Genomic DNA, 22,870 nt, shown 5'->3' with positions numbered 1-22,870 from the left:
TAATAGACATATTAAATAAAGTCTTTTTTAGAGATATTTATTGCATCCTTGTGTTTGACTTACCTTGTGTTTTGTTCAAAGCTATTTGAAAAAAATAGATATATTTGCCATTTTCTCTTGCTATGTTGGCAATATTACATATTACAACTAATTATTCATTCCATCCATCAAAACAGAACCGAAAATATGTGAATATTTTATTTATATAAATTAAGTAAAACTTGCAACAGGCTGAACACAAAAAATATACAGACATATATATGTACGCATCATATTTAATTCAAATTCGACTATACCGAAATTTTCATGTGACCTATTCATGGGCTGGTGGCTGGCGTATAGCCTGAAGGTATAAGGGAGTAGATCTCGTAGTTTCGTTCAAAAGATCGTACAAATGCGTTCAATCTGTGAGATGAGCGGCCAAACTCTCCCTCTCATGTAAACACTCAGGCCGAAGCTTCTTGTTAGGCGCCATGAAAGCCAGACTTGTTCCATCAACAACTTTATTGAAGCGCTGTTTGCTGCTGGCTCCTTAGGGACTCTAGCGCAACGTGCGCCGCTCGCTGCTTAAAACATGCTCCTGCTCACTGACATGTTCCTGCTCGCTGCTTAAAACATGTTCCTGCTCGCTGCTTGAAATGTGTTTCTGCTCGCTTCTTAAAACGTGTTCCTGCTCGCTGCTTAAAACATGTTCCTGCTCGCTGCTTAAAACATGTTCCTGCTCGCTGCTTAAAACATGTTCCTGCTCTCTGCTTAAAACGTGTTCCTGCTCGCGGCTTAAAACGTGTTCTTGCTTGCCACATAAAACAGAAAATTATATTGTGTGACAATGAAAGACATTAAAACAAAGAAAATATTATATTAATATTTTTAATTTAGCAGGATACCTTAATTGCCAAAAGAGTCAGTTCATGAAAGGCCTAGGTTGCATGAGTACAGACGCGCTATCAACGAATTATGACGCACCAGAAACACTTAAGACAACGTACGCATCAAGAATGTACGCTTCATGACGCCGTAACGATCTACGCACCCTCGTTGCGTGCAGCGCTACATAGCGTATACGCTCTATCCGTACGCTTACGCCGTGTCAAAAGGTACGCCGAGGCTCCTATATGGCTCTTTGTCTAGAGATTCACTGATGAAGTAGGATCAATTATACGCCATTGATTGAGGATGCTGCATTATTAATGTAATAAGCAAAGCAGTTCATTGCGCACAGGTTTCGTGCCTGGTACAGTTAGGATTATCAGTGTTACCTATGAGTGCTATAGCGCTCACCATTAATGACTTGAAAATAAAAAATTATGAAAATACTAAATACATGCATTCAGCTTCATCGTTCATCAAGTTCATAACGATAAATTATCCGTTGATCATAACCGAAGTCTGAGTTTTTCATCAATATGCTCGTCGTGAAACATTGATGTTCTGATGGAAAAATGTGCCGTGGAACCCATAAATCAACATATTAACCAACTTTTTAATATCTGATACATTTACCAAAGTCAAAAAATGTCATATGCCAAAGTTTGAATGTTTAATGTTTGCAGTCTGGTGCAGCAATATTTAGCGTATATTAAGGATTTTTATCGTATCGGCATTCGTATTACCTGGACATTAAAATTTATTTTAGTAAGGCATTGTAAAACAGATGGGAATGGATTGGAAATGGGAATGGATTGTGATGTAAATTTTAAATTGGTAGAATTAAATATTATTTAAAATACGCGAAATAGTTTTATGCGTATTTTGTAACCAGTGTCAAATGAGAGTTTTATTTAAAATCAGGTTTTGAACCGCTGTTTATTTAACTTTTGTGAATTTTCTTCATTATTATTAACGAGATTCAAAAACAGCGAAGTTATCAATCCCGGGCTACGCCAAGCGAACCTGTTATATTTGTATAATTTCATTTTTAAGATTTCATTACTATCACAGATATGAGTTATTTATTCTTCCTGGGACCAGGTATTATTGAACAATCACTGATCATTGATCGCTTCAATATTATCAGGCATTGGAACCAGAGTGTCAGTTGTTGAAAATCCGATATAAAGTATATAACACCGGGCTACCCTGCCACGTAAAGTTACTGTCAAGTAACCGTTCGTTTACCGTCAGAATGAATCTTCCGGTTTGACATTTGGAAGGAAAATACAACCTTCTAACTCACTTTTCACATTTTCGTGCCACCGTAAACCGCTTTTCAGCGCATACATTTAAAGTTTAAGGAACGTCCTTTGATGGTTGTTACTTCGAATTTCTTAGGTAGCCGTAGACATTTTACCTATAACGCTGCCAGCCGCACCGCACCTAGCACCTCAAGACACTATTCCCTCTAATTAATTCACTTGACACCTAGAAATTTATCAGCTTGTAATACCGAAAAGATTTCTCTCAAATAAAGCCGCAAAGCTCGAGCGCGAAGTGACATTTTTGGTTGCATGCTAATAAGGCTCGTCGGTGACGATGTTGACCCGCGGCTGCGCCGCTCAATCAGCTCGAGTGGCTGCCGGTTCCAAGCGTCAATAAGTAAATAAAGCTTTTATAATTACTTATGTTCATAGCAACACCTTTTATCGGTGGCCGTTTAAGCGGTAGGGCATTGCAATAAATTCTTTGGGCATATTTGCACAGGCTCGGGATAAATATGCCTCGGGGTGTCTGTATATGGAGTCGCAGCGCTACAAAATTGCAGGAGGAGGCTGAAGGTAAAGTAGAGTTTAACATTTGGAGGGTAGGGCGTAGTATCAGAAAGTTATTGATTTTGTCGTACATTGATTTCTGTACATTATATTTATTTATGTTCTTCTCTTTATATTATATCTCCATTTTCTGTATTGTTTGATCGTGCAACGATTTTCAAACAAATAGCTTAACAATTAAAGGCCTTTCCGGTATAAGTAATCATTGAGTAAATGCTTTTACCCTGTTATCATTTTTATTATAATTGCAATTAAATGAAGAACGCGCGTTCTAATCTAATTTCATCATTGAATTCGCCTTCAACTTCAGTTTTTACTTCAGAATTAGATGTAATTTTTCAATGATTTTTTTTTTATTTACTGTACTTGATGAAAAAAAATCCCCCGTTTTGCAATTCCTTACGATTCTACCGCGTTATATATCACATGATAATAACATATAATAATATCCCGACACTGTAGGTACTATCACTCAATAGATACAAACCAGAATAAATATGTATGATAGATAATGCAGAGATAAAATACACACTTTAAATTTTTTAATGGCTTTCTTCAGCACTTATTGTCTATACCCAACTCAATAGAATAATAATTCTTTGAATATAAAATCTCGAAATATTTTCTAAAGTTAGTTCGGTTTATTATGAGAATTGATCTGTTGTGAAAATCGCTTAACAAATATTTGTAAACAATAAATCTAATTAAATAATTTTGAACCTTAACAAACGATCATCTATGTTGGACGAAAAATTTGTTCACAACTATCAACTGAAAAACTCATTTGTAACTCATATGTAACTCATTGTTACATATATGTAATACCTAAAATATTAATTCCCGGAAAATTTGTAGACAAATTTGGTCAGAAACCTGAACAGCAATCATTCTTCTTCGTTGAGTGCAAGCTTCATCGATCAGACTCATCTTTTACGAGTTGAAATGTACCTTCACCACCCCAGTATCCAATAAAGCTTATTATCTTCCTTCAATAATCGAGCGGACATAAAATTCGAGCATTGATGTGTAATGCTGGGTCAAGTGAAGCGTTTAGTTGTATAGCTAACTAGAGTAAATGAGTAGCTAACTAGGGTAAATGAGGTGACAGGCCGTAAACGCTACTTAACTCGGCGATCGTGCTGCGCAAGGAAGCGATGTCACGCACGCTACAGTGCACCTGCGTCCGCACCTGCACGGCGCATCGTGCTCCAGCTTCTTAATAATACATTAATGTTCAATTCCATGATTATTGATGTAGGATATTTGCATGATGCAGGACATTCGCATGATGCAGGATATTCGTATGATGCAGGATATTTGCATGATGCAGGATATTTGCATGATGCATGACATTCGCATGATGTAGGACATGCGCATGATGCAGGATATTTGCATGATGCAGGATATTCGCATGATGCAGAACATTCGCTTCGAGTCTTAAATGTTTCTTCATTACAGGAAGCACTTGCTTATCCTTAAAGATATTCATGGCTTTCGGAGTTTATAATTTGCCTTTAAAATACAATCACGGTTTAACTATTTCTGCTATTGTATTGTTTGTGCTTAGCTTATGATAAAATTTGATTAATTCCTCTGATTTGTATTTCTTCACGCCACAACCTCCATGATACCGCGCTTCTAAGCAACTGCATATTATTCGACATTCGCTATACGCGCTATTTATCTTCTCCAAACTATAAATGTTGCCAGATATCATCATCATCCGAAAGTAATATACTCGTGTCAAAAATGTTCATTATGTAGACAAGTTTTAGTGCACATGAGATCCTGATTATCTAGAAGAGCCCGTGGAAATCAGTTTACTGTCATTCTCTAGAAACTCTGAAAATATTGCTAATGCTCTAGAAGTTCCGAGCAATATTCATGCCTGTGCTGCGATGTTGTCCACCATACACAAGCTATCGCGACGCGTGGACACAGAAACCAACAGAGGTGCTTCAGAGTCTTCTGTTTTAACTTTACGTGTGGACAAACAGGAACCAACAGATGTGTCTCAGAGTTTGTTATTTTATTCTCAAGTAGCAAGCAGCAGAAGCGGCATAAAAGTAGGAGAGTTAGAAGTGCGCGTGCTGCAGAGAGCGGCAGTTTGTATGGGTCCCCCCTACAGCCTTCATTACGACCCATGCTGTGGCTGCGGGAGTTTACGACGAAGTGACGCTAAGAATATCTGCCATGTATGTATGAGTGCATGATGCTATCTTGATAGAATGTGTGCGTACATGATGCCATCCTTATAGAATGTGTGTTTGCATGATACTGTCTTGATAGAGTGTATGTGTGTATGATACTATCTTAATAGCATGTGTGTTTGCATGATATTATCTTAATACAATGTGTGCGTAAATGATACTATGTTGATAGAATGAGTTCGTACATGATATTATCTTAATATAATGTGCAAGTACATGACACTATGTTAAAAGAGTGTGTAAATACATGAAACTATTTTGATAGAATGAGTGAATACATGATACTATGTTAATGGAATGTGTGAGTAATGCATGATACTATATTAATAGAATATGCTAATATGCGATACTATGTTAATGAAATTTGTTAACACATGATACTATGTTGATAGAATGTGTAAATGCATGATAATAAAAATTTATCTGATTTATGAACGAACGGAACGTTTCAAGAATGCTGTTTAAGTTGAGTGGAGTTATTGGCCGTTGTTGATAACCTGCATGAACGATGATCAAAGTTTTAGAACAATTTAACTGGAAACTATATTTTTAATAAATACCAAATGCAAGGAATTGTGATTCAACGTAATGTAAGCGGTTAATTGTGTTTAGAGAAATGATCCAGTTATGTCAATTCCTGAAACTGAATTTTGTACCTTTGTGATGAACGCAGCATTTGAGTGGGGTCTGGATGGAACGTACGATTATTTCAAACTATCATTAAATTATTTCTAACGACAAATTTTTAAATTCCTTCTGACTGAATGAGTCCATTGTCATCTTTGTTGCTGGCAAGCAATTTCTATCTCTAAACACTTTTTTGCGGTATATTTTCTCAAATATCCAGCAGAGTTTTGAATTTTAATTTAAAAACTTCAATGATCAGTCTTGTTTGACCCGATCGCTTGAACGCAACGTAGGACGTAAATCGAGCGAACTCATCGTTCGTTGAGGAATTGCAAAATTCGTTAAGACGGCGGCAGTTAATGAGCCTCGAGCGAAATATTCCGTGATCGCCATACGTCGTCAATAAGAGAAGGCAGCGAGTCGTGCAAACACTTACTAGCAATCAACGACGATCATTACGCGATCTATGTTTGTCTCAAACTTGCTAGCTCCTTTGGATTCCGGTCAACCCTGCCAAAATATTGTGCGCGTCTTACAGCGAGTTGACTGATTTGTCGTGAAAGTCTAGAACATTTCGGGCATGCTGAAATCTGCTTCAATATCTGCTAACATCTGCTTCATATTCGACAAAGAGGCATTCTAATATTCTTCGATATGAGTGACTTATACGAGTGGTTGGGTGAAGTGACTAGGAAAAGTAAAAAAATTTCGTCAGTGCAAGATTAATACTGAAAAAATTCTTTTTTCACTCGATAATAAATTACAGATACCTCAACCGAAAACAGTTATTTATGATGAATAATGTTTAACGGTGAATTATAATATTGTATTGTCTTTTAAGACTTAACGGTCTTTTTAAGAATTACGAATGATCTAAATTAGTTTCTTATGCAATCTTGCCTCGAATAATTTTGTTCAAATGCAGTAACACATGGGTCAATATTTCAACGCATTTAACGCCGCAAAACAGATCCTTGAATTACAAATTAAAGAGTAAATATTATCTGTTATTTTTATTTTACTTTCTATTCCCATTTATTTCCCTAGGTTCCCATCAAATGTGTATAATGATAAAAAATGTTATAATATCTTCAAATAACATTCACTACTGTACCGTCCATCCGAGTTGCGTGTCACGCTAGCATAATGATGGCCGTATCGCGGCCCAGGATGGCAAGTAGTGCAAGGTTATGCAGCAGCCACTAAGACTTGTATCTTCTCATGCAACATTCACATCCATGGATCGCACTGAGACGGATTCGCTATCATTACCGGCTACTTCAAGCTCTCCTAATCAAATGGTATTGTAGGTTGCGCTATTGTGCTCCACAATTACTAACAGTTACACAATCTCGAAATTATCAACTCGGGGCTTTTAGTACGAGTTTGAATGTGCGTTTACATATGGACGCGTTTACGGGTGGCTATAACGATCGCTTCATAACATCAAAGGCAGATCCAATAAAAATGGTTTTGGCCAAGAAAGTAGGTTTTTGCGAGAATTTTGGTTGATTTAGAACACAATTTAGCAGCTATTTTTTGCTCTAGTAATATACCTCATGCAAGTCACTACTAACAGCTCAACTTAATTCAAGTAAGCGAGTGTGTTGACTGATGCTATTTATCTACTTTTCGAATTTAATTCAATTATTTTAAGTTTAAATTTTAAATCTATATTTAACTATTCTACTAGCATGCTCAGAGTGGCGGACCTATTTACTATTTAACTTAAAAAAACGCAATAATAATTTAAAAGCAAATTCAAAACACTCATGTTCTTTCCTATAATGTATTTTGTTAGATCATGAACACTAGATGTATATTTAAAATACCAAAGTTTAATATAAAACAAAATATTTCATTTGCACATTCTAGTTAACAGGTCATGTCACATTTCAATTCTATTTAACTCTTGCTCCAAATTACAATCATATTTTCTGCACAGTTTTAATGAACAAACGCACATAAATCGTTTTAAAAACTGCACGAACTTTAACTGCATACCTAAATTTCCAGAAACTAGACATATATTTACATACATAATTTTGCGACAAATCTGCTCATAGGAGGGCTTCTAAACATAATGAATGTATGTTATTATTATTAATATTATTTATTTATATCATTATTTCTTCTAGCTAAATAAAGTAAAAAAATAAGAAAAATCTAATTTCTTGTCTCAAATCAATTGAAGATCAAAAACATTTATAAAATGACAATATCTTCAAGTATGCTTTTTTTCCTCTATCATATAGTCAACCGAAAAAAATCTATCAAATGAATACTATGGAATTTTGATATGTAATATATTTGTTAAGTCACAATAAACTTACCTCAACGATTCCGGCTGATTCGTTGCAGTCTTACTATTGCCAAGTGACCTTAATCGACTTGAAACTGAACAAACTCGAACTCTCCTGAATGAATAATGAACCTCGACCTACAGGCACATTAAATGTTCTTCAGTTTCTAAATAATCGAGATTATTGGCGTGGAGCACAAAAGGTGCGTTTTCAACGAAGGTGTTCATGCACGGAGCTTGCATACAAGATGACGGCCGACTCTTTACGACTGCCGTAAGACCGGCGCTCTCGAATTCACGTCCGTAATTATGAGCGATTGTTGAATAATTCAGGCGCTGAGCTGTAATTTGGACGTCTACGGGATGGAATAATGCGGTGCTAGCGACGATTTCATATGGAATAACTGGAGCGTTGAGTTGCAGAGAGCAGCTACACGTGTAATGAGCTGTGCTTTATGGGGGCCAATGCGGCCACAAGTGCCTTTCTTGAGTCGTCTCGGCAGTGCCTGGCACCTGGCACCTGGCAATTGGCACCTGGCAGCTGGCACCTGGCATCTGGCACCTGGCACCTGGCACCTGGCATCTGGCATTTAATCCCTGGCATCTAAACCCTGGCATTTAACCCCTGAACCCCTGGCATCAAACCCCTGGCATCTGGCACCTTGCAGCTGGCACCTGGCAGCTGGCACCTGGCAGCTGGCACCTTGCACCTGGCATCTGGCACCTGGCATCTGGTACCTGGTATTTGTCGTCTGTCTTCTTGCAACTGGCACCAAGAACGTTCAATATAACTTAATTTTACATCGGTTGGCGTAACACAATCCGACTTAAGACTGAAGAAGAGGCCAAATATAGATTAGAATAGAATAGAAGTGTCGGCACTGAAGAAATAGGCCCATGGCCTGTTGCCGATTCTTGAACTTTTCGTGACTTGATTCACAAGGGATCAGGCCTTTGGAACCCTATCTTTCCTTAACTGACGATTGATTGAGATAGCTGCTGGACTTATTGCCTGGTACGTATGTTGCTAGGCATTTTAAGACTGAACATATGCTCCTGCATAGCTTCGTCTAGTCTGTTCTTGAAGGCGTTCATACTCGGAGCGTCAACGATGCCATCAGGGAGGTTGTTCCACATGTCGGTGACTCGAAGCGAGAAGAAAATCAAGAAATGTTGTCGCATGGATGTGCTATAACGCAGTTTTTTAGTTCATAGCCGTGGCCAATGGTGTTGGTTCTTGTTTTAAATTCTTGTAATCCTCAATATTTCATATGTTATACTGAATGACTGAATTAACATAGTTCTTCCTCAAGAGTTATACAGCAATGTGCCAATAGAGGAACAAAATAAAAACTTAACGTAGATTTTTATTTTAATTTTGAAGCAATGGGCAATAACGAATAAAACAATACCGGCTTCCAATAATAATGAATAGCAACAAGTAAGGACGAACTCTTTTTTCAAGTCGAATTTCATAGAAATAGTTAAATATTATATATGGCTCTTACTCTTCGTGTCCAAATTCACATATAGCATGAGACAGCATGTCGACTACAGCTAGCATGCAGCATAACACAGCATGATAGCATCAACATGGGCATCATATGCCTACACTGACGCAGTGCACAGCCTGGGCATCACATGCTTACACTGACGCAGTGTACAGCATGGGCATCACATGCTTACACTGACGCAGTGTACAGCCTGGGCATCACATGCTTACACTGACGCAGTGTACAGCCTGGGCATCAGTATACAGCAGTACACTGCAGTCGTAAGTGCACACACATATACCAGAAGCGAGCATTACTCATCACTCATATTGATCTGTTGGTAGAGGCAACTGCACGCCGTCTTCTAAACAGACTTGGCAAACAGGTAACTTGACTCAACATGAGTAATGGTGCATAACTTGCTGCTCAAGTTCACCACACTACGCCACTTCATCACAAGTATATGAATTATAAGCCATCACATATATATTCATCTTCGTAAATATGTCACATCTGTCCTGATCATTTGTCATGGCAACAGTTCAGAAAATTCATCCCATTTTTCAAGGTCAAGGTATTCCATATATTCATTCTGAGCAGCCATTTATTTCCTGCTTCAATACTTAATATCTAAATATAGTTTGTCATGCTCTTAAGATTACTAAGGGCTCTTATTTATGATTAAGTTAAATATATTTTTTAGTTTGTAATTAATTTTGTTACTGCTATAGAGTGGTTACATTTTTGCGGCAAAAAGTCATGCACTTTTCCTGAACGTTTTTTTTCGATGGTTAATTACTTTTCCAGCACCTATTCTCTATCCCAGTTTTAATTAGCAAATTAATTATCTTACATTTATCGCAGGTTTAATTAACAAAATAAACAGAAGTTTTCTTCACAGCGTTGAGGCCCTCAGGAAGAACAGGCGACAGCGGACGTGAGCGCCGGACGAGGCGGCGGCTCAGGCGAGGCTGCCTGCCGCTGATAAGACGGCAGGCGAACGGCAGCAGGCGGATGGCAGCAGGCGGACGGCAGCAGGCGGACGGCAGCAGGCGGATGGCAGCAGGCAGACGTCAGCAGGCAGACAGACGGCAACAGGCAGGCAGACATTAGCATTAGCAGACAGATGTCAGTAGACAGATGGACTTAAGCAGACAGACAGACAGCAGCAGACAGAAAGACGTCAGCAGACAGATAGTCGTCAGCAGACATAAAGACGCCAGCAGACAGAAAGACGTCGGCAGACCGACAGACGTCAGCAGACAGAAAGACGCCAGCAGACAGACAGGCGTCAGCAGACAGATGTCAGTAGACAGATGGACTTAAGCAGACAGACAGACAGCAGCAGACAGAAAGACGTCAGCAGACAGATAGTCGTCAGCAGACATAAAGACGCCAGCAGACAGAAAGACGTCGGCAGACAGACAGACGTCGGCAGACAGACAGACGTCAGCAGACAGAAAGACGTCAGCAGACAGAAAGACGCCAGCAGACAGAAAGACGTCAGCAGACAGACAGACGTCAACAGACAGACAGACGTCAGCAGACAGACAGACGTCAGCAGTCAGACAAACAGACGTCAGCAGACAGAAAGACGTCAGCAGACCGACAGACGTCAGCAGACAGAAAGACGCCAGCAGACAGACAGACGTCAGCAGACAGGCAGACGTCAGCAGACAGACAGACGTCAGCAGACAGACAGACGATACCCAGAAATTCATGGGGTCTCACAGGTCTCACAATTTTCTTTGTGGTAATCAAATCACTCGAAATCAGCAATTGCAGAAAATGACTCGCCCATTGCACACCGGCAACACTAGTTGAACAACGCCGATGAACTTGCGGCCGCTGTAAAATTTGTAGGAATTTTGAAATTGCAGTCATATACTCTTTAATCGATAATAAATGTGGGCATGAAAGTCTGTTATAAATACGACAAATCATATTTATAGCAGGGCTTGCAAAACCGAAGACCTTATACGTATGTCATACCATATAATTCAATTTTCGTAATCATGTAATGGAACTTCTATTTGAATGAATATTCTTTAAAATAAATATGTATAAATGGTTTCTTTGGACGAAAAATATAACTCGTCTGTCGGGTTCAACTGTATGTAGACTAGTACATATAAGGAGATATTAATTAATACAAGGTCATCAGTTGTAAAGTATGTATATGGTTCATCCTCTCGCCAACCAATAATCATACTTGTCAATCTCCTCTCATCATATTAGCCAATCTCAACTCATTATATTAACCAATCTCCACTCATTATATTAGCTAATCTTCACTCATCATACTCCAAAATCTCCACTCATCATAGTAGCATATCTCCACTCATCATATTAGCCAATTTCCACTCATCATAGTAGCATATCTCCACTCATCATATTAGCCAATCTCTACTCATCATATTTAAAAATCTCCACTCATCATGTTAGCCAATCTTCACTCATAATATTAGCCAATCACTAAGCATCACTTTGAGCAATCTCCACTCATCATATTAGCCAATCTCCAATCATCATATTAATCAATCTCCACTCATCATGTTAGAAAATCACTACTCATCATATTAGCCAATCTCCACTCCTCCCACTAGCTAATCTCCACTCATCATCTTAAGCAATCTCCACTCCTCCCACTAGCTAATCTCCACTCATCACAGTAGTTAATAACAGAAAAATATATTATGCCAACTTAGGAGGCAATTCATGGAAAATAAATCTGTAGGCAACTCGAGTTTAATATCAATTCTGATCTACTTAAATCGTTCTTTGGAGGCACGTTGATAGAATTCTCTGCCATATAAGATTTAATGCAGCTTGTTTGTTACATTTCTAATTTATGTTTCACTTTCACTCCATTCATACTTTTATTTTACTTTCTCCTTTCCACGATTTATTAGAGAGAAAAAACATTTATTTTTTTATTTACAAGAAAAAACAGTCATCATTGCATTCTTTCCCAGCATCCAGCAAGTTTTTGTTAATATCTCTGTTAATAATGTAAGTCTTCACAATGGTAACATAACCATTAGGTTTAAACGAAAATGATAGAGTAGAAAGCATTATGACTCAAGCATCATAGCGCAATTACCGTGAAAATGGCTCAATGAATGTACGAAGAGTCGTTATGAAGCTAATAAAGCCCATGATAATTCAACATCCCCGCAAACACAGTCGAGATGGCAACATTTGGCGGTCTTCTGGTAGCGAAACTACGCTGACTCCTAAAGTTACGTAAGCAACCGCTTATTGAGTCATGAAAGCCTGGAAGACACCTTGAAAAAGACAGTTAGTAAATGTCATTGTCAATATAGCCTTCCATTTTCCTATAATAACACTCGTTCCTGATCAGAGTCTTCTGGCTGCGCTCAATATCTCCTAAATCCAGCTAGCTTTCTCGCTCTGCCCCTCAATCGCCGAGTAGAGACGTGACTTTTGTGTTCCCGACATTCATTGGCTACGCTAATGCTTGGCAGTTTTTGTTCTTCGTTGCGTTATTGGTCTATTTGAATTGTAATCCGTTGTAACAGGCGCGTTTATTGGCTATTGTCTGAACCAATGGGGAGAGCGGCCTGGCGGCGCATGCGGAACCGTTACTGGAGTGAAGTTGGATGCCAGTTATGCAGTTATTGGGGCCTTCGTTGCAGCTCGGCCTTATCCTCGTCTCAACTTTTCGACAATTTCAAAATGAAGTTTGTTGCTTTGATGCTCTCCTAGAAATAAAAGCTTGCCAACTAAATTGCTCAGTCATCCGCGAGGAAAACTGAAGAACTGAAAGGAAGGAAGCAGAAGGTAAACTTGTTCATCTCCAACAGCGGTTCTCGTCCGACGTAGCCCTACGCCGGATCTCAGCGGCCGCTGATGTACGCCGGAATGTCCATCAGCGGCCGCTGATGTGCGCCGGAATGTCCATCAGAGGCCGCAGATGTTCTCCAAAATGCGCCTCAGTGGCCGCTGATGTTCTCTGAGAGGCGCCTTAGCGGCCGTTAATTTTCTAAGAGATGTGCTTCAGTGGCCGCTGACGTTCTCCGAGATGTGATTCAGTGGCCACTGATATTCCTGGAGAAGCGCCTCAGCGGCCGCTGATTCGCCAAGACGCGTATCAGCTGCCGCAGTTGATAATCGTTCAAAATTATAGTAAAAATTTATCAAACAACATTAGGGACAAAAATTGTATTAACAAATTAAAAAATTACTAAATCAATAACTGTTTTTTAACATATTTCATCTATCAACAAATTATACTACATAACCAATTAACGCGTTAGACACCTTCAATCAAACGAAATTGTGCACAGCTTTACAGTGACTCACTCAATATTATAAGCTACATTTATTAATTGGCATCAAAGTTATCAATCAATATCCTGTATCTTGAACCGCATCATTCAAAATTATGAACATTAAGTCAATTTCAAACACGTCATTAAAATAGTTATCAATAATAAACACACCATTAATACAGATTAATTAATCAGTAACAGTCGCCGTCAACTAAACTTATTCAATTTTTATCACTGTATTCATTCATAAGGTTCTGCCAATGAGATAGGGAAATATCAAATGAACTCGGCGCTTGCCACCGTACACAACATACTACAATATCCTGTATTGAAATTTAGATGTTAGCCAATAGTGATCAATATTCTGCTGTGTCACTGCCAATGCAATTTTTCAGTAGTTAACTTTTCGGTGGTTGATTTAATCCAGATGTGGTTTAAAAATCTGTTCCGCCGTATCAAATTCCACGCGTATTTTTATTTTTATTTTATCCACAAATGGAAACTTGTGTTTGGTATCCCTGTCTCCGTTGAGCTTTCATATTAAAACGAGCAATTTCTCTGCCTGCTTTGATTTGTAATATCGGCCAAATCAAAAAAGATTTTAAAATACCTACAACTAGCAGTTTAGTTATGCAACTTGTATCGACTGGCTGCCAGTTGGCAGAAGCTAATTCGTTAAAACGAAAATGTTCTCTTAGATGCCGTCACTATAGGCTACCTGTATAAAAACTTTACACAGCTTAGCATCTCTCACTCTTGCCCTCTCTGAATATAACGTCACACAGCTCAGCATTTCTCACTCTGGTCCCTCCGCTTAGCTTCCCTCACCACGGCCCGCTCTATAAAACCTGCCCTCCGCTTAGCTCCCCTCACTACTGCCCGCTCTATAAAACCTGCCCTCCGCTTAGCTTCCCTCACTACGGCCCGCTCTATAAAACCTGCCCGCCGCTTAGCTTCCCTCACTCGTCGAGGGGACCGACAGCAGGCGCGGGCTCTCGAGCCTATCGATTGGCGCTGAGGGGCGCCAAACTCCCCCCCCCCTCCTCCTCCAGCCTGGGTGCAGGATGATCTGCACTTCACAGGCATTTGTGCATGTGGTTTTTTATAATAATTATACAACATTAAATTCATGGCAATTGCAATTTGTTACTCGGATAACTTCCGCAATTCGTTTACCCTGAACTGCGGCGTTAACTCCTCACAGCATTGCAGAGTATCAGCGCATTTCTCATGTATTCTATAGTTAACTGTATTGACTGAATCGTTATTGTTTAATTTCGGAGAGCGACAGCGTTTAATTTCATTATTGTTATTAAGCGTTATTGCTTAATTTCAAACAACTACACTTTCGTTTTTTCGCCTTTTAATCTGTAAAAGGCACCTGTTTTGGAACATGAACATTTTGAATCAAAAATTTTTTACAATAATTTGTCATCTTGCTTCTGGTTTGTGGATTGAAAATTAAAATTTTCATTTGATTTTAGTATATTGGGGTAATATCGATAAACCAAAGATATGTAAGCCAAAGATCTGAAACATCGCAAATAAGAAATCCACCGATATGAAGACCATTGATATTTAGGATCACAGACACGAAGAGCCACGAATATGAAAGGCCACAGATATGAAAGGCCGCACATATGGAAGGACCACAGATATGAAGGGCCACAGAGGTGTCACTAAACAACTGTGGTGCCAGGACCACGAGGGTGGCTGGGTTAATTGGTAGCATGAGTTGCTGATAAAGAGATAAGCGGCACCAGTTGATGCTGCGAAGCTCAAGTGATGTAAGAGGCACACTTGTGAGGCTCCAGTGGGCCTCCTGGGAGGGCGTCTTTGTCGTGCCTTATGCGCCTCACGACATGACGAGGCAACCTGATGCCTTAATACAAAAATATATGTCTCGACAAAAATACTTGTCATGTCAAAAATACTTGCCTGGACAAAAATACTTGTCATGTCAAAAATACTTGCCCGGACAAAAATACTTGCCTGGAAAAAATACTAGTCGGTAGAAAAATTCTTGTTGAAGGATATGTATTTTTACAACACTTCTCTTTAACTTCACTTCTTGTTTGTCTGTCTGTCTGTCTGTCTGTCTGTCTGTCTGTCTGTCTGTCTGCTACAAATCTTGTAATCAAAATTTAATACACTTCTACCTATCCTATCGATCTGAAATTTTGCGCACTTGTGTAAAGTTGGAGACAATGCATGAATCAAATGTCAAATAAATGATTTTAGAAATTAATTTTTTTTTTCAATATTAAAAAAAGTGAAAAATAATTTTGTCACCTACAAATCTTATAACTGATATTTGACACACTTTTACCTGTCTAATTGATCTGAAATTTTGCACACTGGTGTGAAATCAGAGGCAATGCACGAATCAATTATTTAAAAAATTGAAAAAGTAATTTTTTTAATTTTCGAAAATTAGATGAGAAATTCATTGTACATCTGTAAGATTGGAGATACTGGATTCTTTGGAAGTGTTGTCTTTAAAAAGTAGTTTTTAAACGTATATTTTTATTTTTATTGCACAATCGAACAGCATAAATGTTTTGTCAACTAAAGTTGTCTGTCTGTCTGTCTGCTACAAATCTTGTAATCGAAATTTAATACACTTCTACTTATCCTATCGATCTGAAATTTTGCACAATTGTGTAAAGTTGGAGACAGTGCATGAATCAAATGTCAAAATAAATTATTTTAAAAATTAAAAAAAATTCAAAATTAAAAAAATTGAAAAAATAATTTTGTCAGCTCCAAATCTTATAACTGATATTTGACACACTTTTACCTGTCTAATTGATCTGAAATTTTGCACACTTGTGTGTGAAGTCAGAGGCAATGCATAAATCAATTAACAGAATAAATAATTTTGAAAAAAAAATTATATATTAAAAAAATTATATATATAAAAAAATTGAAAGTTAATTTTTTAATTTTTGAAAATTAGATGAGAAATTCATTGTACATCTGTAAGATTGGAGATACTGGATTCTTTGGAAGTGTTGTCTTTAAAAAGTAATTTTTAAACGTATATTATTCTTCTTTATTCAGGTATATTTCATTTTTCTTCGTTTTTAATTCATATTTGTTCGAATTTACGTGACGTTATGTTCGAAATGACGTTATCAGCGGCACCTGGGATGGTGAAGCCTGGTAAAAGATATATTTCCGTCACTCGGTTGCGTAACGACTGAACTTATGTGTAATCACAGCGTCAGTGAGGTAAACATTGCCCAAAATTTTGTTGTATAGATGCACTCAGAATAAATTCCTTTAATGTAGCCAGCAAAAAATGCATTTTAACCGAATTAAAATAAACTTTTGTTGGTGATTATTTATTACACACTGAGTACAATCTGGCAGAATTCGTACCACACCTGCTACAATCTACTAGTTCGTACCACACCTGCTAGTCCCACACCTGACAGTACCACACCTGCTCGTACCACACCTGACAGTATCACACCTGTCAGTACCACACCTGCTAGTACCACACCTGCTCGTACCACACCTGCTCGTACCACACCTGCTAGTACCACACCTGCTCGTACCACACCTGCTCGTACCACACCTGCTAGTCCCACACCTGACAGTACCACACCTGCTCGTACCACACCTGACAGTACCACACCTGTCAGTAGCACACCTGCTAGTACCACACCTGTCAGTACCACACCTGCTAGTACCACACCTGTCAGCACCACACCTGTTAGTACCACACCTGTCAGCACCACACCTGTCAGTACTCCCACCTGTCACAGTACCACACCTGTCAGCACCACACCTGTTAGTACCACACCTGTCAGCACCACACCTGTCAGTACCACACCTGTCAGTAGCACACCTGTCAGTACCACACCTGTCAGTAGCACACCTGTCAGTACCACACATGTCAGTACCACACCTGTCAGTACCACACCTGTTAATAATGTGATATCAAAGCTTTAAACTAAATCGATAAAATTGGTAAAATTGACTCTTCAAGATAATTTTTTGTAATTTCAGCTTGTATTGTTCAGAAACTTAAAAAAATAATTGTTCATATGAAGATTCAGTCTAATAAACTGTTTACTATAATCTGATTTTGTAGGGAAAATTATTTGAAGTCAACTAGTGGAGGAATGGTCTTCATTCAAATCATCGATGACAAGTGATACAGTTAAAGTTACCCGGAAAACTAGCATCGGAAACTCGCAGTGTGAAAAGTTGTAATGCTCAGGGCCAAGCCCTTTTCATGCAAAACGTACAAGAAAATTCGACAAGCTCATTTTTTTAACCTGTCAATCGATGATGACGTTTTTGGAAAGGAGCACAGCCTCCTTTGGAGCTACCCTCGTCTTTTTCTGTGCCGGGAGTTTTGCTACTTTTGAAGAATAAGCCATAGCAGGACCGGCGCTCGAGCTTGAGATGCTGCAAAAGAGGCCCGGTAAGAAGTCATTCAGAAGGCATGATCAAAAATTCACGAAGGTTTAGGGCTGGCGCCGAGGTTTGTTTGCCTACTTGAGAGGACAGTCTTTATGCTGCTGCTCTTGCCCCTCCTCTCAATGGCACCAGTTTAATTTTCGTCTGTCACGAAACAATGGCCTTCTTTTCAGTGGTGCCGGACCCATGTTTGAGTTTCGTGCTGTAATGCCCTCAATCCCCCCATGCGTTAATACACAGAAATACTCGAGCTAAATCATTTGCCTTATGGTGCTCGCTTAAAAATATTTTGCTATTTCATTAATGAGGAAAACTTTCCTATTTTTTTCGGTGGATAAGCAAGGTTGACACCTAATTGGAATTTCGACGTTCGGTAACTAACAAATGTAGCCGATTGCTCTACAGCATTTGGATGTAAGGTCCTCCTAGTTGTAGCGTTCTTGACACACTAATTCATAAATGATATTTAAATATCATATCATTAGAAGTTCATACACAACAATGGTTAGCGGGCATTTAGGTGCGAGTGCTCTCATGAACTTTAACAGAGAAATGGTTCCGAGGTACTGAAATCTTCGGCTTCTATTCCGCAGATTTTTCACTGAGTCGGCATACTGAGATAAGTATGCTGACTATCCTGACTTAGACATACTGAGTAAGTAGCATTTATTTGCGGCAAGAAAATTAACATAAATTAAAAAAACACTCTCATTATAATAGAGGAATTAAAAAATTAATAATTTCCTTGGTTATTAGTTTAGAGTGATTAATAAAAAACCGTTAGTTAGTAGGTCAAAATGCCTCGAGGACTGCCAATAATTCCATACACGTAAATTAATGAGTGAATCGTTTAAAATGTTTGAACTATTGATGACCTGAAAAATAGTTATGGCCAAATAAGTGAAATTAGAAATTCCACTTCTCTTTATTTAAGATAAAGTGCGGAATTGTGATAACTGTGAATACATTTTATTCTATGAAATGTCTAAAAATTTTAAAGGAAAATTTCTTTACCACCACAAAAGAATAATTCGTGTAATCAGTTGAGAAATTTGACGCACGGAATAGCCTTTAATTTATAAACAAGACCGCTCTAAATAAATATCCGAAATAATTTCCTCATAAAAAATTCCGGTTAATTTTCGGCTCAATTGCAAGCTTGAAGAAATCTCCTTGAAATTGAAATGTTTTCCTCCGGAGAAAATTGATTTTTGAAAAAATTCCTCATCAAAGCCATTAAAAAAAGACATTGCAAATTGCAAGAAGCTTTGCAGCCTCATCCAATAATTTGAAGGAGTTTGAGATATTCATGAAGGCGTGTCTGACTATCATTCCGCTTTCGCGGACACCTGTTTACCTAAAAGATTTCTCCGACATATCAAAGACCGCGTCACGGCCGCGTTTCTTTCGACGCCATCGAGCACGCCATTCTCGTCCTTCTGCATTCATCAATAGAGACGTTATTCCTAGGAGTGGTTGCGAGCTCCTTTAAAACCTGGTAAACACTCGCTCACGAGGGTGGATAATTTCGAAAAGCTGAGCCTCTTCAAATATTTGTGCCCCATGTAAATGTCCCGCCGCTCAAAACTAAAAATCATTGACAAGTTAAAACAGTAATTAGAAGATTTCAGCAAGAATTTTACCGGTCGCGAAGACGATCAAATTAACAAGTTAAGAAACTAAATATGACTGAAACACTGCATTTTTCAAATAAATGAAGGCATGTACATTTTTTAACATGTGTTTTATTCATCATAACCATGCATTAGAGCAAATTTGCACCTGATGAATAATTAACATTCTGCCGCCGGAAATTTTATATATTTTCTTTTTATTGTATATGACAGGACTATAGAACATAGGACGTCGGCGTGGAATGTTAGGCAAACTGTAGTCTAGCGCAAAATGTTTCCGACTTACTTTCTTGGGAGTAAAAAGCTACTAACTGGATTTGGGAGTTTTTATCGAACAGAGGCTAAAATTATCTATGCATATTGAAAATCAGTAAACTAAAAATCAGACGCCTCTACCACTAGGTACGTAAATGCAAAATCTATGAAGCTGTTGTTTTTTTTTTTTGCACCTGTGCTCCCGCACCGAGCGTTCGGTAACGTCGTGTGGTCACCAAAATAAAAATAAAAAAATAAAATGTTATCAGGATTGTTCAAAAAAAGTGCGACAATGATAATTTCAGGCTTCAATGACAAGTCTTATGAAGAAAAGTTTTCGTTTTTGAAGCTTATTATTTTTGTTGTTTACGCTGCGTGGTGACATCATTTGGGTGGTGACATCATTAGTATAAATAGTACAATACTAATAGCTTATACAAGATTACAGAGGTTTTCGTAGAATATGAAACAGAAACCAACACAAGGGGTCACGGTTCTAAACTAAAAAAATGCGTTGTAACTCATCTATGCGACAAAAATTCTCATTTCGTTTCACCGACATGTGGAACGGGCTCCCTAGCTGCTATAGCATAGTAGACGCTCCGAAAATGAACAGACTAGATAAAGCAATGTAGAATTATACGTTTTGAATATTAGTGCCACCTACCTCACAAACTTGTACGTAGATGATCAGTTCCTACTTAGCTACAGCGCCAGTGTTGGATAGATCTGGTAAAAAAGTCAGTCCTCAGATCTCCACGAAACATGCCAAGCTTAGAGTCGGCCACAGGCCAATTTGGCCTATTCATCAACGCCGATGACCGATGCGGATGTGCCATACATGTGAACAAAAATATCAGGAAGCATGACTGATGCATGAAGAACAACAAAGAAGAACCAAAACTATCATTCAAAAACCATATTACTGAGTATGAGCGAAATAGGTTAAATGAATTTGTTATGAAGGGACGGAGAGGTTGACGCGAATGTCATGCCTTCCAAAGAGGGGACAAGAGGGAAAATGATCTGAGAGTGGATGGGCTGAATGTAGAGGGAGTGTATGTAACTGAGAGAACAAGATTGCCTGAGGCTGTGAAGGAATTCTGGGAAGACATTGGCGGGATGAATGACTTATTTATCCCCGGCGAAAACGTTATTATTATTATTATTATTATTATTATTAATATTATTATTTTTATTATTATTATTATTATTATTCCACGAAGCATTTATCGAGGCGTCTGGTTCAAAAGAACTTCGAGGGCACGTCACACATAAGATTAGCAGCAAGCGAAAAATAAATTGACACGAGAAAGAATTTGAACAGATATAATGATATAACCACTAGATTCATAGGCTCTACGAAATAGTTCCGGCTTTAGGCGAAAACCTGCAACGAAGGAGCCGAAGTTATGGAAGCCGGCGGACTGATCCAGGTTCTGGCGACGGCAACCGGTAACGCTATTGGAAGAGCGTGGCAGTTCCTAGTTGTTTCATTAGAACTTAAAGATTTGAGTGGCATAGATGAGGAAATTACAAATGTGGAAGTGAAACGGGCGGTAGACGACTGAAGAAAAATAAGGCAGCTGGAACGGATGAGATACCATATGAGATGTGTAAGTATGGAGGTGAGAGTGCAACTGGCAGACTGACTGATCTATTCAATGTTTTTTGGGCAAATGAGTGTGTACCTGACGCGTGGAATGAAAGCCGGGAAACCTTGCTTCACAAGGGAGATCACATGAGCAAGAAGGAATATTAAGAATTACAGACAGATTGCTCTTGCTGATACCATTGGTAAGATTTTCTGTGCGGTTATGAGTGGGCGGATGCAAAGATGTATGAGGAACGAAAGAGTGCTTGGTGACGTGCAAAATGGTTTTAAATGCTACTGAAGAGCAGACGATAGTATATTTGTTGAGAATGAACTGATCGGGAGAATGAAAAGAGATGGAAAGAAAGTGTACTTATCTTTTCCAGACATAGAAAGTGTACTTATCTTTTCCAGACATAGACCGGGTTGATAGAGAACTTCTGCGTCAAACACTGGGAGAATTTGGAATGAGCGAAAAATATGTGAGGCTTGTGAGAAGTAGGCATGTGAATACTAGAGCAAAATATAGACATGGGGATGTAGAGACGGACTGGGTGAGATGAAGGAGGAGAGTACGACAGGGATGCACCCGGTCACCGCTTCTTTTCAACGGAGAATGGATGTTGATGTGCGTGTGGGCGGCGAGAGGTTAAAAATGCTTCTGTATGCTTATGGTGCTGTGATTATGAGTCAGACTATCAAAGAACTAAAAAGTATGCTAGTCTGTGTGACCGAGTATGGGAGTGACTTCAATGTGCGATTCAGTGCGGAAAAGAGCCAAGTACTTGGGCCAATTGTGGCTGTTGGGAGGGGATGAAATTGTAAGGACAAATGAGTATAGGTACTTAGAGGCACCTTGCTTAGAGTTATGTGTGGACCAGGAGGGATGTGAGAGAACAAAAGTCGCGAATTTAAGTAAGGCAAATCAATGGTTGGGTGTACTTGAAAGTGCAGCAAAAGTGAGAGCGAGTAAGTATGAGGTACTGAGGGAAGTGCGGAAGTGGCAGTTACTAGTTTTATGTATGGATTGGATGTGAAAGCATATAGTGATGGTGAGCTAGATTAACTTGAAATTGTACAGAATAGAGTGGCGAGATTGGCACTAGGAGCTCCCAGGTGGACTGCGGTGGAGGCTCTGAGAGAGAATATGGAACGTAGTACCTTTAAGGAGAAAAGGATGAGATCAGTTTTGAGGTATAAAGTGAGACTGCCGCGAATGGATGATGAACGTCGGGTACGAAACATGTATATGTGGAACATAAAGGGTTATGTTCCACGTAGATGTCATGCACTGGTACCGAAGTGTGGTATGCATGAA

The 22,870-nt window shown here is 38.8% G+C and overlaps 1 protein-coding gene across 1 annotated transcript in view; it reads left to right on the top strand.

The window, feature by feature from the left end:
• The window catches only part of LOC108678276 (uncharacterized protein PB18E9.04c-like), a 67,913-nt gene extending 50,318 nt beyond the window's left edge, over positions 1–17,595 (top strand). Inside the window, exon 3 of the mRNA XM_018166649.1 lies at positions 17,011–17,595. Coding sequence (XP_018022138.1) covers positions 17,011–17,595 — 585 coding nt within the window. The remainder of the gene's footprint in view (positions 1–17,010) is intronic.
• Positions 17,596–22,870: the final 5,275 nt, after the last annotated feature.

Source organism: Hyalella azteca, unplaced genomic scaffold (assembly GCF_000764305.2).
Source record: "Hyalella azteca isolate HAZT.00-mixed unplaced genomic scaffold, Hazt_2.0.2 contig14766, whole genome shotgun sequence".
NCBI lineage: Eukaryota > Metazoa > Arthropoda > Malacostraca > Amphipoda > Hyalellidae > Hyalella > Hyalella azteca.
Note: the sequence above shows the minus strand (reverse complement) of the source record. Positions and strands in the feature narration are given on the sequence as shown.